Below are 15,404 nucleotides of genomic sequence, written 5' to 3' on the forward strand. Positions count from 1 at the left end.
CACTTCGAACTCTGAATCAATACTCCTATGAAAGGCTAAGAAATCTAACTCAGCAAAGTCAAAAATAGCAAACTACACATCCCAAATCATAAGTTTCAGAAAACACACACCAACGAAAGACTAAGAAATCTAAATCAGAAAAGCCCAAAATAGTAATTTACATACCCCAAATCATAAGTTTCAGACAACACACACCTACGAAATACTAGGAGACCTAGCTCATAAAAGCCAGAAAAAGCAAACTACCCACCCCAAATTGTAGGTTTCAGACAACACACACCTATGAGAGGCTAAGAAACCTAGCTCTGAAAAGCCAGAAATAGCAAACTACCCACCCCAAATTGTAGGCTTCAGACAACACACACACATGAGAGACTAAGAAACCTAGCTCTGAAAAGCCCAAATAGCATCCCAAATCATAGGTTTCAGACAACACACACCTACAAAAGGTTATGAAACCTAGCTCAGAAAAGCAGGATATTGCAAACTAAAGATCCCAAATCATAGGTTTCAGACAACACACACCTACGAAATACTAAGAAATCTGGTTAAGAGAAGTCAGAAATAGCAAATTACACACCCCAGATCATAAGTTTCAGACAACACACACCTACGAAATACTAAGAAACCTTAGTTCAGAAAAGCCCGAAATAGTAATTTACATACCCCAAATCAAAAGTTTCAGACAACACACACCTACAAAATACTAAGAAACCTAGCTCATAAAAGCCAGAAATAGCAAATTACACATCCCAAATCATAAGTTTTAGACAACACACACCAAAGAAAGACTAAGAAATCTAGCTCAGCAAAGCCCGAAATAGTAATTTCCATATCTCAAGTCATAGGTTTCAGACAACACACGCCTACGAAATACTAGGAGACCTAGCTCATAAAAGCCAGAAATAGCAAACTACCCACCCCAAATTGTAGGTTTCAGACAACACACACCTATGAGAGACTAAGAAACCTAGCTCTGAAAAGCCAGAAATAGCAAACTACACACCCCAAATTGTAGGTTTCAGACAACACACACCTATGAGAGACTAAGAAACCTAGCTCTGAAAAGCCAGAAATAGCAAACTACCCACCCCAAATTGTAGGTTTCAGACAACACACACCTATGAGATACTAAGAAACCTAGCTCTGAAAAGGCCAAATAGCATCCCAAATCATAGGTTTCAGACAACACACACCTACAAAAGGCTATGAAACCTAGCTCAGAAAAGCAGGATATTGCAAACTAAAGATCCCAAATCATAGGTGTCAGACAACACACACCAACGAAAGACTAAGAAACATAGCTAAGAAAAGTCCAAAATAGTAAATCACACATCTCAAATCATAAGTTTCAGACAACGCAGACCTACGAAATACTCAGAAACCTAGCTCAGAAAAGTCCAAAATAGCAAACCGCACATCCGAAATCAAAGGTTTCAGACAACACACACCTATCCTTCTGCCAATCAACCCATCTCCCCCAAAACACTTTTCAGCCATTTCTTGTTAAAAATTTAATTTTTCAAGTCATCCACTCGGGTTTTTCGCTAGGAATTCGGCCCACAGTACAGCACTATAAGTACTCTAAGACACCCCGCTCCCATCACCCCACCACTTGTGTATTATACAGAACACATCGAAGAAGTAAAGCTATCCGTTATTAAAATTCTTTTCTTGCCATCTACATCTCTCTTAGAATCAACTTTTTAGTATAGTATAACGTTAAACTCTATTTTAAATTGACAACACTGTTCAAACACCACTTGTGTATTATACAGTACACATCGCAGAAGTAAAGCTAGGTCAAGTCATAAGACCACCCCTTTTTTTTCTCCTCCTTCATACGATCCAAATCGCGAATGTTATCACCGACATATTCATATCAAACTATTTTTGGATAAAGGCACTTGTCCAAAAAAAAAAAAATCAGAAACCGCTCTTGATAGCACATACTTCAAAGAAATGGAGCAGTGGATAACGCATGGGTGATAGACAGCTTTTCCCACAAAATCATTACTAAATACGCAATTTGACAATCTCTAGTTTTCGATTTAAAAAAAAACAAAAAAAAAACAATTATTACTCTCAAAACATGTTGGACCACCTTATAGGTTTGCCAGATTTTTTGCAATGTGCACGTGAAGCTACGCTGCAAATTCTTGTACAGTTGATATCAATAACAAAAACCCTGTTTGGTTGTCATATACAACCATGACTATACTCTCAAAACGTGTTTGGCCACTTTATAGGTTGCCAGCTTTTTTTTAATGTACACTTGAAGCTACGCTATATATTCTTGTGCAATTGATATCAATAGCAAAAAAAAAACCCAGTATGATTGTCTTATACAACCTTGACTATACTCTCAAAACAAGTTGGACCACTTTATAGGTTGCCAGCTTTTTTTAAAATGTGCACGTGAAGCTACGCTGCACATTCTTGTACAGTTGATTGTGTTGTGTTATACAATCACAACCATACTCTCAAAGCGTGTTTGACCACTTTATAGGTAAAGGTTTGCCAGCTTTTTTAAAATGTCCACGTGTAACTGTAGTGTCTCAGGCGTAGGTTTTCCTGTCCCGTTTCTTGTACCCTTTAATGTACCCGTCAAATCTTATACAAGCTTACTACTGTCATTGGAGCTTTACTGAAAACGAATTTTATTACAAATGTTTTCTTTTGTACTTAATATTGAAAATAAATATTAAAATTACAGTAAAATTTTGAACTGATGAGCTTTTAGCCATTAATATCATTATGCATCAAAAATTCAGTTTAATTTATTAGTTCTTTTCAAGATTGGTCAAGACAAATATAGTTTCACTACAAGCAAAATTTGGATACTGCCCCCTTCTTTAACTGTAAAAACCTAATGCCTTCTGCTTCATTGGTGCTTCACTGAAAACGAATTACTCGTATATTACAAATTTATTATTTTCCAGTTCTTACAGCATTGAAAATGAAAATAAAAATTACAGTGATAAAAAATCTTGAACTGATGGATCTGTCAACAATTAATATCATTATTTATCTAATATTCAATTTGATTTCGTTTATACTTTCCAAGACTGTTCAAGACTCATATAGTTTTGCCATTTTTTTTTAACTCTGCCATTTTTTGTAACTAATCGTGTTAGTTTGTTATGAAAAAATTCTATTGATTCTAGGCATTTCTATTTGAGTGGAAAACTGCACCTCAAACTTTATGGAACATGCCTTTTCTTGCATGAAACACCAACATATAATAAAATGTCAAGTTTCGGAGTGTTCCACAACTCACAATCAAGTGCCATTTGTATTTTTGAATCCGCATGGTCAATTAGAGGGTGGAGGGTAGGCTAATTCTCGTAGCAGCCCCATTCCGTCGTGGTATGGTTCACATTTTCAACACCTGGCGTCAGGACTATCATATAATCTACAAAGCATACAACTACCCCAAATCAGTATCAATAAACAAATGAAACCCAAAACGAACAAAAATTAAAATAAATATTAGAGTCAAACTCGAAACGAGCATAAATTAATGTGAGTAGGGTTCAAAACCCCTATGCTTTCTAAAAGCCAGAATATAATTTGTACTTTACTGAAAAAAAAAAAATTCAAATGAGTTTACTGAAAAAAACAATGTGTATTGTCAATTTAATATACGTATGCTGATATTTATTCCCTAAAATCTTAATTAATTTTTGATTTCTTAAAGTTATAAAAGTGAAAATATTTTAAAGAATTGTTTTCAGTAAAGCGCCAATGACGCAGTAGGTTTTAGGCTTCTGCAGTGAGACGATACCCAAACTCTTGTTTGTAGTTATTTTTATTCGGTTCAAACTTGATTTGTATTTTCAATTTAAGTTTCACGCGTTTTAAAATTTATTTATTCATTTACATTAATATATATTGTATGTTTGTTCGCATTGATTGTTATTTAATTTCTGTTCGTTTTAAGTTTCATTTATACTTTAATAGCAAAATATTATTTTTCGTTTTAAGCTTGATTTTCATATTCATTTTAAGCATTACTCGCTTTAAGATCTATTTATTCATTTATATTATTACTTGTTGTATGTTTTTTGCTATGATTGTTTATTTAATTTCTGTTCGTTTTGGGTTTCATTTATTCTTTAATAGTAGTTTGGTCGTTTTGGTCGTTTTGAGTTTGAATTTTAACAGGTATTTGTATCTCCTGAGTTTAAGTTTAAAATGACCTTTACTTTTCTTTGAAAGACTTATTTTTCGGAAAGTTTTTTAAAATTAATTGTTCAAAGTAGTTGAAAGTTCTGGAAATTAGGTCTTTGCCTTCGTTGTCGTAGAAACTTCAAAAGGGGCTCACTCAATTGGGAATTGAGAGGGCTAGTGCCCTTATTAATAGTCAAAAGCTATCGGATAGAAATTATGTTTTTGAGGAGGATACTCCCCCACAACCCTAAGGGCAAGGGTTGTAAGTTACGCCCTGGGAGGTTATAAGGTTTTTATCGAAAGCGTTGTCGCAGAAACTTCTACAAAATCTCGTTCGATTGGAAAAAAGGGCTAGTGCCCTTTTTAATAGTCAAAAGTGATTGGTGGGCAACTAATACCCCTCTCACGCCCACCTCTTCCCCAAACCCATCCAATCAAAGTTTTGACATAGCCATTTTATTCAACGTAGTTGAAAGTTCTGGAAAGTAGGTCTTTGAGGATGAAAACCCCCCAAGAGCCCTTAGGGTAAGGGTTATAAGTAATGCCCTTGGGGCAAATAAGGTTTTTATAGAAAACGTTGTTATAGAAACTTCAAAAAGGGCTCATTTAATTGGAAAATTAAATCGATAATGCCCTTTTTAATAGTCTAAAGTGATTCGAAGACAAATAAAGCCCCTTCCCAACCCTCCAATCCTCCATACACATCTAATTGATGTTTTGAGATGGATATTCTTTTCAAAGTAGTTGAAAGGTCCGGAAATTATATCTAAGAGGATAACACTCCTCCACAGCCCTCAGGGTAAAGGTTGTAAGTTAGGCCCTTGGGGTATATAAGTTTTTTATTGAAAACTTTGTTGTAGAAACTTAAAAAGGGGCTTATTCGATGGGAAATTCAAAGGGTTAGTGCCCTTTTTAATAGTCAAAATCGATTGGAGGGCAACTAACCCCTCTCTCACGCCCACCTTTTCCCCAAACACATTCAATCAAAATTTTTAGGTAATCTTTTTTCAACGTATTTAAAAGTTTTAGAAATTAGGTCTTTGAGGATGAACCCCCTCAGAGCCCTCGGGGCAAGGGTTGTAAGTTATGCCCTGGGGGCATATAAGGTTTTATAGATAGTTGTATTGTAGAAAGTTCAAGCAAGGGCTCATTCGATTGGAAATTAGAAGGGCTTTTGCCCTTTTTGATAGTCGAAAGTTATTGGAGGATAACTAACACCCCCCCCTTTCCCCAAACACATCCAATAAAAATTTTGAGATAGCTATTTTGTTCGACTTAGTTAAAAAATCTGGAAATTATGTTTTTGAGGATGACACTCAACCCACAGCCCTCAGGGCAAGGGTTATAAGTTAGGTCCTGGGGGTATATAAGGTGTTTTTTTTTTATAGGATTTGTTGTCGTAGAAACTTCAAAAAGGAATCATTCGATAGGAAATTGTAACGGCTAGAGCCCTTTTAATAGTCGAAAGTGATTGGATGGCAAGTAACCCCCCTTTTACGCCCACCGTTTCCCCAAACACATCCAATCACAATTTTGAGATAGCCATTTTGTTCAACGTAGTTTATAGGTCCGGAAATTATGTCTTTGAGGATGACAACCCCCTCACAACCTTCAGGTCAAGGGTTTTAAGTTATGCCCTGGGGCATATAAGGTTTTTATAGAAAGCGTTGTCGTAGAAACTTTAAAAAGGGCTAATTCGATTAGGAGTTGAAAGGGCTAGTGTTCTTTTTAATAGTCGGATGTGATTGGAGGGCAACTAACACCCCTCTCATGCTCACCGTTTCCCCAAACACATCCAATCAAAATTTTAAAATATAAATTTTCTTCAACGTAGTTGAAAGTTCTGGTAATTAGGTCTTTGAGGATGACACCCCCCCCTTCCCAGCCCTCAGGGCAAGGGTTGTAAGTTATGCCCTGGGGGCATATAAGGTTTTTATTGAGAGTGTTGTCGTAGAAACTTCAAAGAGGCTCATTTGGTTAGAAATTTAAAGGTTTAGTACATTTTTTAATAGTTGAAAGTGATTGGAGAGCAACTAACGCTCCTCTCAAGCCCACCATTTCCCCAAACACATCGAATCAAAATTTTGAGATAGCCATTTTGTTTAACGTAGTTGAAAGTTCTGGAAATTAGGCCTTTGAGGATGACAACCCCCCCCCCCCCTCCCCCCACAACCCTCAGGACAAAGGTTGTAAGTTATGCCCTGGGGGCATATAAGGCTTTTATAGAATGTCTTGTTGTAAAAAACTTCAAAAGGGTTTATTTGATTGGAAATTTAAAGGGCTAGTGCCCCTTTTGATAGTTGAAAGTGATTGGAAGGCTTGACATTTTTATAGTAAAGATGGATGTGGGTACAATGTATTATTTTTTTGTTGTTGTTTTTGTTTAGACCAGGGCACTTCGTATTGAAGGAGGAAGTTAGAAAAAGGCTCATTCGATTAAAAATAAAAAGGGGTGATGCGCTTTTAATAGTCAAAAGTTATTGGAGGGAAACTAATCCCCCTCCAACGCCCACCCTCCCATTTGCCTTTATGTTTAAAAATTAAATGTTGCCTTAAGATTAAATCAAAATGCACTGTGTTAATGCTAATTCCCAATAAGGCATCTCAGAAGTATCCCAAGAACGACTGAGGGTATTATGTTCAAACTTTTGGGGCTACTTGTATTCTTAAAATTTAACCAAATCAAATAAGTGCATCCAAGCTATCAAAGAAAGTAAACAGATTTTTTTTGCCAATGGTATCAAGTTTTCCATTTCAGGTCAACTAGAGGAGGTATGAAACAAAATTAAACACTACTGTTTGTGTCCAGATTTTTTAAGGAGTGTATTTTGTTAAAATTGCTGAAAATGTTTCTCCAGCATGAGAATAGAAGGCCAAACTATAAATTTATAAAAAAACGTTCTTAATTCTTAAAGTATTATTTTTCTTTTTCCCTGAAAAGACTATGTCAATATAAAACGAACAGAAATTAATTAAAAAAAAACTTTTTCCACAAAATAAGTTTTTCAAAGAAAAGTAAAGAATTCCATTAAACAAAAAATGAGCAAAAATAAAATAAAATAATCTACCAAGCGTGAAACTACCACCAATAAGCATTGATAAATAAATGAAATCCAAAACGAACAGAAATTACAATAAATAACCGATTCAAACACAAAACGAGCAGAAATTAACATAAGTTGGGCTCAAAACCCCTATGCCTTCCCAAGGCCAGAACATAATTTGCACTGTACTGAAAAAAATACAAATGAATGTGCATTGTGAGTTTAATATACATATACTAATATTTAGTATTCAAAATTTTAATATTATTTGATTTATCAAAGTTATAAAAGTAAAAACATTTATTTTTTTTCAGTAAAGTGCAAATTATGTTCTGGCCTTGGGAAGGCATAAGGGCTTTGAGCCCAACTGATGTTAGTTTCTGCTCTTCAGTTCACCATTTAATTCTTTCTATTGAATATGCTGCTAAAATTATTGAAGCTAGAAATAACAAAATTTATGCACAAGAATTTTAGAAACTAATTCTGGAACCTAGTTTCTAGGCTTCTTGTTTGTAACCTACCAGTTGCTTTTCCACCAAGGAGCTGGAATGCAGTTGAAAGAAGATCCAAAGATACAACAAAAACGTACAGGTTCACCAAGAGGCCAATGGTTTTCAGTATTCCTATGACCACTCGCTTGACTTTTTCCTTCCCCGAAAGCTCTAAAAATAAAATTTATGCTGAGTTCAAAATATTGGTAGGACTTCCTGGCAACTGATTTGACTAGCTACTGATGATTAACTTTGACTAACTGTCTGGCAACTGATTTGACTAACTGATGTGACAAATGATTCGACAACTGATTTTACTAACCTGAATAAGTAAACATAACTGTGAAAAATAAATGTGGAATTTTATTCTAATAAGTAAAAGAGAAGATGAATTACTCATTTCCATTGGTAGTGACTCATTAAATGACGTTATAATACGAAAAAAAAAATTTGTTGGTTTTCACCAAAGTGATATCAGACGATTTTTTTTGGTTCTTAAACCTTTATTAAATACCAATTAAACCAGCACATTTTTTAGTTTTTAGATTGCAATCATTGCTAGGAATGTATATTCATTTCAGGTTCTTTTTTTTGTTTCACCTTTTTCTTTCTGGATTTAATATGAATCACTTCGGAATAGCCTATCCATTTGTCATAGTGAATATCAGTGAGGGTATCGTTAAAATAAATAGTAGGAAAGTTTCAGATCACACAAGGGGCCAACTTGTGTTTTCGTCAAAAGCAAGATTTTTTGTTCAATAAAAACGAGAATTTGTCACCAAAAACAATAAATTTGGTTAAAACAGTTGGTTTTGATTAAAACTGCTGGTTTTTTTTTACCGTTTGTGTTTACTGGAAAAAAAAGAACGACTCAAGTGAATCTTAGGTTAGGCTCTGAAAATAATTGAATTTTTAGGTTCTCAATAATTGTTAGGTTCTCAAAAATAATTAATTAATCAAAAAAATCAAAAAAAAATAATTGTTAGGTTCTCAAAATAGTTGAATTTTGCTCCTGCAACCATATTTTGTGTTACACAACAAAAGAATATCACCATGTGCCAAAACATTCGATTTACTTCCGTTTTAAAGTATTTGTTTTAATGAAGATAGTGAGCAGTATTAAACTCAGAACGAGCTGAAAATGCAATGCATATGAGGAACTAGTACTATACAAAACGCATACCGGAGTGCAACAAACATTGTATGTTGGTAATTATATGCGTTTTATTTACCAATTACCTCCCAAGACATTGGAATTGAATGTTTAAAGCAAAGAGCAAGAATAAGCCCTTCTATTGTCGATGTATTGTATTAATGAAAATTCAAACTGTTTGTATCATGCTCTTGTGTGAGTTTTGTCCTTGAAGCAATGGTAGAAAAAAAAACTTTAGTAACAGAAGTTTGAGGGAGGTAAGCTACGGGAATTATTATTCTGTTCGTTTTATGTTTTAATATCCTTTTTTATTCACTTAGACCTAGGTCTCTCCGCGCCGGCTTGTGCATAAGGTGATAGCGGTGCCTCTAAACAATGACCCCTCCACAATGGCCTCTCCAGCGCTTTTGGCCAAAGACCTTCAAGGACTGTCCTTGATAGTGTGGCATCCTTCTCGAAATAACGTCTAAGTCCAGTCTCTGACGTATGTGTCTTCTGATTCCGGGATGGACCCAAGGCCAAACTTCTTGGTCCATACAACCTACGACCATTCTCACCATGTGCCCCCCACAGCACCATCCACTGCTTTTAAGTTTATCCGTAGCAGTTTGTCAATTAAATACCAAAGATTCTGTCTGTCCATTAAATACCAAAGATCTGTTTAAGATAGTTATTCTCAAATCAGTTGATTCACTTTTCAAGCTGCCTAAACAAAGGCTAAGATCCGTATTAGTGCAACAGCACGGAGAGAACGTTGCTTTAAAACAGTCTAAGTTTAAATTTCAGGGAGTACGGTATGTTTAAGCATGGTAATTTAGTACCCAAGGCTTCCGTCAGATTTAAAGGTGCTCTCAAGGTACTTAAAGCTTTCTTGCTTTAGCTTACGGTTTTTAACTTACGGTCTTAAGAATGTTTAAGGATACTTTTTTTGGTAGAAAGTGTCCTTGTTTCCTCAAAATACTACACAAAGTTGCAATATATTTATTTTTTCTCTTCCAGGGGGACAGAAACAGCTACTCTGTTCCAATTTGTGAATATTCGTCATTTCCACGCAAATTCTCTGGCTTCGGGGGTAATTGGACTGGGGTGTTCTGGGGTAATCCTGTAGACCCAATTTGGACCTACAGCATTATCTAAAGTAAGTCAATTTACTATTCATTACTATGAATGATCAGATACAGAATGTTTGTTGGTATTTTTTTTTTCTTTTTTAATTACCGAGTCTAGCCAAAAGTTAACTTGAGTAGCCACAATTTAGCTGAATCGCAAGCTGCAGCAAGACTGATTTTTGAACCAGTCGGTGACTTCCGTCTTTTTGCGAACACGTCTGGATGGAACTGCATACTTTTCTGCGCATTGAAACGCGTGGTTGATTTCTGCAAGATAACTCGTAAGTTATATTTCGATCTCGTACTCACTAATATACGACCTGCATTCTGAAGTAAGTAGTAAAAACAGGAACTTTAATTTTGTTGAGTAACATGTCACACTCGGACATGAATAACTGACGATCAACGTGACTCCAGTCTTGAACATAAAACCACTTTTCCTCTTGTGGGGTTTTGCTTTCGACATTGCACTCAATTGTCGCACAAATAGGTAAGTGGTCAGAATAGTAGCCTTCATGAAAGTACAACGGCTTGTTTAATGGGAAAGGAAGAAACAACTTAATCGAGGTTCGAGGTTGAAGAGCTGCAGCCAACATAGGTATAGGATTCATTTTTGTCAACTAATGAATACTAAGGAGGAATGGAGCTCCAAAGGAGCTGTCTTCTGGGGAGCATTTTATCAGTCAAATCACAGTTAAAGTAACCTATTAATATCAAGCGCGTCACTGCGGCGGATTTTGCGTTTTTCTTGATCAGCTTACACAGTTTTTTGCAAGCCCCCATAAACTTTGCGTCGGTTGTCTCCTTACAATACTTTGTAGGTAGGTAAACATTCATTATGGACGTGTTCAGATATGACACTGCAGAAATATGAGAATATACTTCGATCAACTTACAGGGTAAGCGAGTCAAAATGGCGAGGCCACCGGAGGGGCGTCCACACGTTGCCATTGTTTTTTTTTCCGGATAGGAAAACACAGTGCAATCCGACGAGATTTTGATCAATTCTCTTTTGTCTGCTGACAAAAAATATTCTTGGAGGCAAATAATATCATATTCATTGAGCAACTGGGTCAAAATAGGAATCTTATCAGAAACTTTTCAATTTATATTCCATGATAGAATCGAAGTTTTGTTTTCACAATAAACTTTTACCATCAACATCAATCAAAATAATAATTACTATTCCTGAACCACCTTAAAAAGGTAATTTTTCCTCACTTGACATAAAACGCTTTTTTAAATTTTTGGTTAGGCCTACTTTTGGCAGAAATTCGTTCTTTGCTTGATTGCGGCGCATACAGCAACCGTAATTTCTCAAACAATTTTGTTGTAATTTCTCACCATTTTCTCACTGTAATTTCTCACATTTTTCATTTACTTTATCATCATAAAATAACTTGCCTTGATTGGCTCCTAACGTTGTACATACAAAGCTAAAGACTTGAAAAAAAACAAAAAACTTGTCATTGGTGTTTAAAATCTTTTTAAAAGTCAGTCCCTTGGCCCTTTCCACCCTAAAGTCTAGATACTAAAGAATTAGATCTAAACGTACTTAGACCAGGACTACAGAACAAAAGTAACTAAAACTAACAAAGCGCTAAAATGTGCCAAAAATAAAATCCTGTGCATAAAATAAAAATGAATAAAAAGCCTGAGTCATGTATCTGTTTCGTGGTCTTTTAACAAATTTAATTAACTACTTGAAGCGAAATCCACATTGAAGTAGATGAATACATTTGAACAATTATTGAGACTATCTTATTTGTTGAAAATCAAGTTTTCCTTTTATTGACATAGAAAACATTAAAATAAATATATTCCCTAACCTGACCAAGCTGGTGAGTCATCAATCAAGTCTGCTGTCTTCCATGGGTCCTCTTCTTCTTTTACTTCGACAACTTTTTCCTCCCAAGTGTCTCCAATTCTTAGCTTCAAGTCTCCAGCCCTCTGTCCTCGCTCTTCCTATGAAAATATTTCTAGTTCTTGAATTCGTTTCTACTACATGCGCTTGGCCCGGAAAAAATATATCCAAGGGCTAGCGATACGGCCACGGATATCAATGCGTTCTCTTCATTTTCATATCTCAAGCAAAACAAAAAATTGCAAAACAGAGAGAAATGAGGACAATAACAGTCAGTCAAAAACAGAAGAAAAAATTATTCCCTTTCATCGTTACTTCGAAGGGGTCCTTATTATAGTTTCAGCGCTTATTCTGAGGTTTGGTTTTTATATTGTCCTTTGGACTTTCATTTGCATTTTTATTATTATTCTGCACTGACGACGGTTGAGTGGAGGTATAAACCGAAATATTTGCATAATTTTGTCTTCCGTTTTTCACTGGCTGTTATTGTCCTCGTTTCTCTCTTCTTTGTGATTTTTTTTTGTCATGATTAACCAGTGTAGTCTCATAAATTATTTAAACATAACTAGCTTATGTTTAATTTTGAAAGACTTACCTCTTCTTTCCTAATAATATGTCTTATGTATGTGCCTGTACAAGGGGATTGCATTCTGATCACCAAATCTCTGATTGCCCCAAAATTTTTAAGGAAAAGCACAATCTCATATAGTTAAAGCATTTTGTTTTATATAATTGTATACAATTTCATTGTTGTACAATGCATATAATTTATCAGAGGCTAGCGTTTCCTATAGTAAAGGCCATTCGGCTCCAAGGATTTATTGTTTATTTATTTATTATTTATTTATTTTTTTCCCCAGAGGCACTTCATATGGAGGGGGTCGTCATATGAACTTCAAGGGGGGGGGGCTCATTTGATTGGAAATCGAGAGTTCTAGTACCATTTTTAAGGGTCAAAAGTGATTGGAAGGCAACTAACACCCCTTCAACGCCCAAAATTTCCCCAAAAACATCCGATCAAAATTTTCAGATATCCATTTTGTTCTACGTAGCTGAAATCCAAATAGAAACTATATTTTTGAGGAGGACACTCCCCCCCCCACAGCTATCAGGGCAAGGGTTGTAAGTTATGAGGGTTGTAAGGTTGTGAAACTGTCGAGGGTTGTAAAACTGTCGAGGGTTGTAAACTGAGGGTTGTAAAACTGTCGTAGAAACTTCAAAAAGGGCTCATTCAATTGGGAATTCTAAGGGCTAGTGCCCTTTTTAATAGTCAAAAGTGATTGGAGGGCAACTAACCCTCCGGTTGCACCCACCTTTCCCCCCAAGACAACCAATCAAAATTTTGCGATAGTAATTTTGTTCAACGTCATTGAAAGTTTGGGAAGTTATGTCTTTGAGGATGACAACCCCTCCCCACAGCCCTTAGGGCAAGGATTGTAAGTTATGCCGTGGGGTCATATAAGGTTTTTTCATATAAAGCTTTGTCGTAGAAACTTCAAAAGTGGCTCATTCGATTGGAAATTTAAATGTCTAGTGTCATTTTTTATTAAACGAATAATTATTCGTTTTCTAGAATATTTTCGTTTCAATGGGTTGGCGGCATTAGCCCTCTTTCCCCCTTAGACTTAAAAAAAAAATTTTTTCATGGAAAAATGGGTACTCTTCTATTAAACGGACTCTTTTATATAGTGCTAGTTTGGTTAATGGTAATCAAATAAAATATGATGAATATATAATATTTTAGAAACAAATTTGGGCTATATATTTGAACATTAGGGGGGGTGGGGGGCAAAGCATAGCATATATTAAATACGTAACCTAACCTAGGTACCTATCATTCAGCCATAATCCTTAGATCGTTTGGTTATGTAAGAAATGAGTAGGAGTTTCAAGACGCAATTTATTTGTTGAAAAATCAGTTGATACAAGCTTTTGTTGAAATATCTTCCTATTTGACAGCTATAAAACGAGTCCTTAAAAGTAGTTGTGACAAAGAAATTTAACTTTTATTATAAAAAATCTAAGAAATTTAAATAATTATAATACGAAAACGAAAAATTTTGAGATAGTCATTTTGTTCAACGTAGTTGAAAATTCTGGAAATTAGGTCTTTGAGGATGACAACCCCTCCCCACAGCCCTCAGGACGAGGATGGTAAATTATGCCCTGGGGGTATATAAGGTTTTATTCTATAGAAAACATTGTCGAAGAAACTTCAAAAGGGGCTCATTCGATTGGAAATTTAAATGTCTAGTGTCCTTTTTAATAGTTGAAAGGGATTGGAAAGCAACTAGCATCCCTTCCACGCCCACTATTTCCCCAAAAATATCTAATCAAAATTCTGAGATAGCCATTTTGTTCAACGTGGTTGAAAGTTGTGCAAATTATATCCTTAAGCAGGACACTCTCCCCACCCCCCTCAGTCTTCAGGGCAAGAGATATAAGTTTTGCCCCGGGGGCATATATGGTTTTTATGGGAGGTATGCTCTTATAAACTTCAGAGAGGGCTCATTTGATTGGAAATTGAAAGTTCTAACTCAATTTTTAAGCATCAAAAGATATCGGAGGGTAACCAGCCCCCCCACGCCCTTTTTCCCCAGATGCATCCGACAAAATTTTGAGATAGCTTTTTTGTTAAAAATAGTTCATAGATTATATAACAAAAACTCCGTTGTCGACACGACCCCCCAGGGCCCGGGGGCTGGTGTTGTAAGTTATGCCTTGGGGGCATGTATGGTTCTTATGGAAGGGATGCTCGTATAAACTTCAAAGGGGGTTCATTTTATTGGAAACTGAAAGTTCTAGTTCACTCTTTAAGAGCCAAAACAGATTGGAGGCCACCTAGCCCCCCGCCCCCCTCTATGCGTTTTTTTTCTCAAACCCATCTGATAAGAACTTGGAGATAGCCATTTTTTTAAATAGTTCAAAGACCATATAACGAAAGTTCCGGGGTCGACACAGTCCCCTAGGGCCAGAGGGCAGGCGCTATAAGTTATGCCCTGGGGGCATATATGGTTCTTACGGAAGGCATGCTTGCAAAAACTTCAGAGAAGGCTCATTTGATTGGAAATTGAAAGTTATAGTACAGCTTTTCAGAGTCAAAAGAGAGTGGAGGGCAGCTAGTCCCCCCCCCCGCCCCTTTTCCCCGAATGCTTCTGATAAAAATTTTGAGATAACCATTAAGTTAAAAATCGTTCAAAAGGCAGGTAAAAAAAATACAGGTGTCGACACAACCCCCCCAGGGCCCGGGGGAAGGCGTTCTTAGTTATGCCCTAAAGGTATGTATGGTTCTTATGAAAGGGATGCTCGTACAAAGTTCAGAGAGGGCTCATTTGATGGGAAATTGAAAGTTCGAGTTCACTTTTTAATAGTCAAAAGAGAGCCGAGGGCAACTAGCCCCCCCCTCCCCATGCCCTTTTTTCCCTAAGCCCATCCGCCATAAAATTTTGATACCGCAAGTTTTTTTTTAAATTGTTAAAAAATTAGATAACAAAACTCCAGCCTCAAAAAAACTTCACAGGGCCCGGGGGGTAGGTGTTTTAAGTGTTATCTTGGGGGCGTATATGGCTC

The 15,404-nt window shown here is 36.1% G+C and overlaps 1 protein-coding gene across 1 annotated transcript in view; it reads right to left on the reverse strand.

Moving 5' to 3' along the window:
* The window catches only part of LOC148940893 (sodium-dependent phosphate transport protein 2B-like), an 82,397-nt gene that overhangs the window by 40,477 nt on the left and 26,516 nt on the right, over positions 1-15,404 (reverse strand). Inside the window, exons 2-3 of the mRNA XM_089105172.1 lie at positions 11,800-11,935; positions 7,739-7,879 (exon numbers count right to left, since the gene is read on the reverse strand). Coding sequence (XP_088961298.1) covers positions 7,739-7,879; positions 11,800-11,935 — 277 coding nt within the window. The remainder of the gene's footprint in view (positions 1-7,738; positions 7,880-11,799; positions 11,936-15,404) is intronic.

This window comes from Artemia sp. Qi Xiang Cuo, chromosome 19 (assembly GCF_049724085.1).
Source record: "Artemia sp. Qi Xiang Cuo chromosome 19, ASM4972408v1, whole genome shotgun sequence".
NCBI classification, from domain to species: domain Eukaryota; kingdom Metazoa; phylum Arthropoda; class Branchiopoda; order Anostraca; family Artemiidae; genus Artemia; species Artemia sp. Qi Xiang Cuo.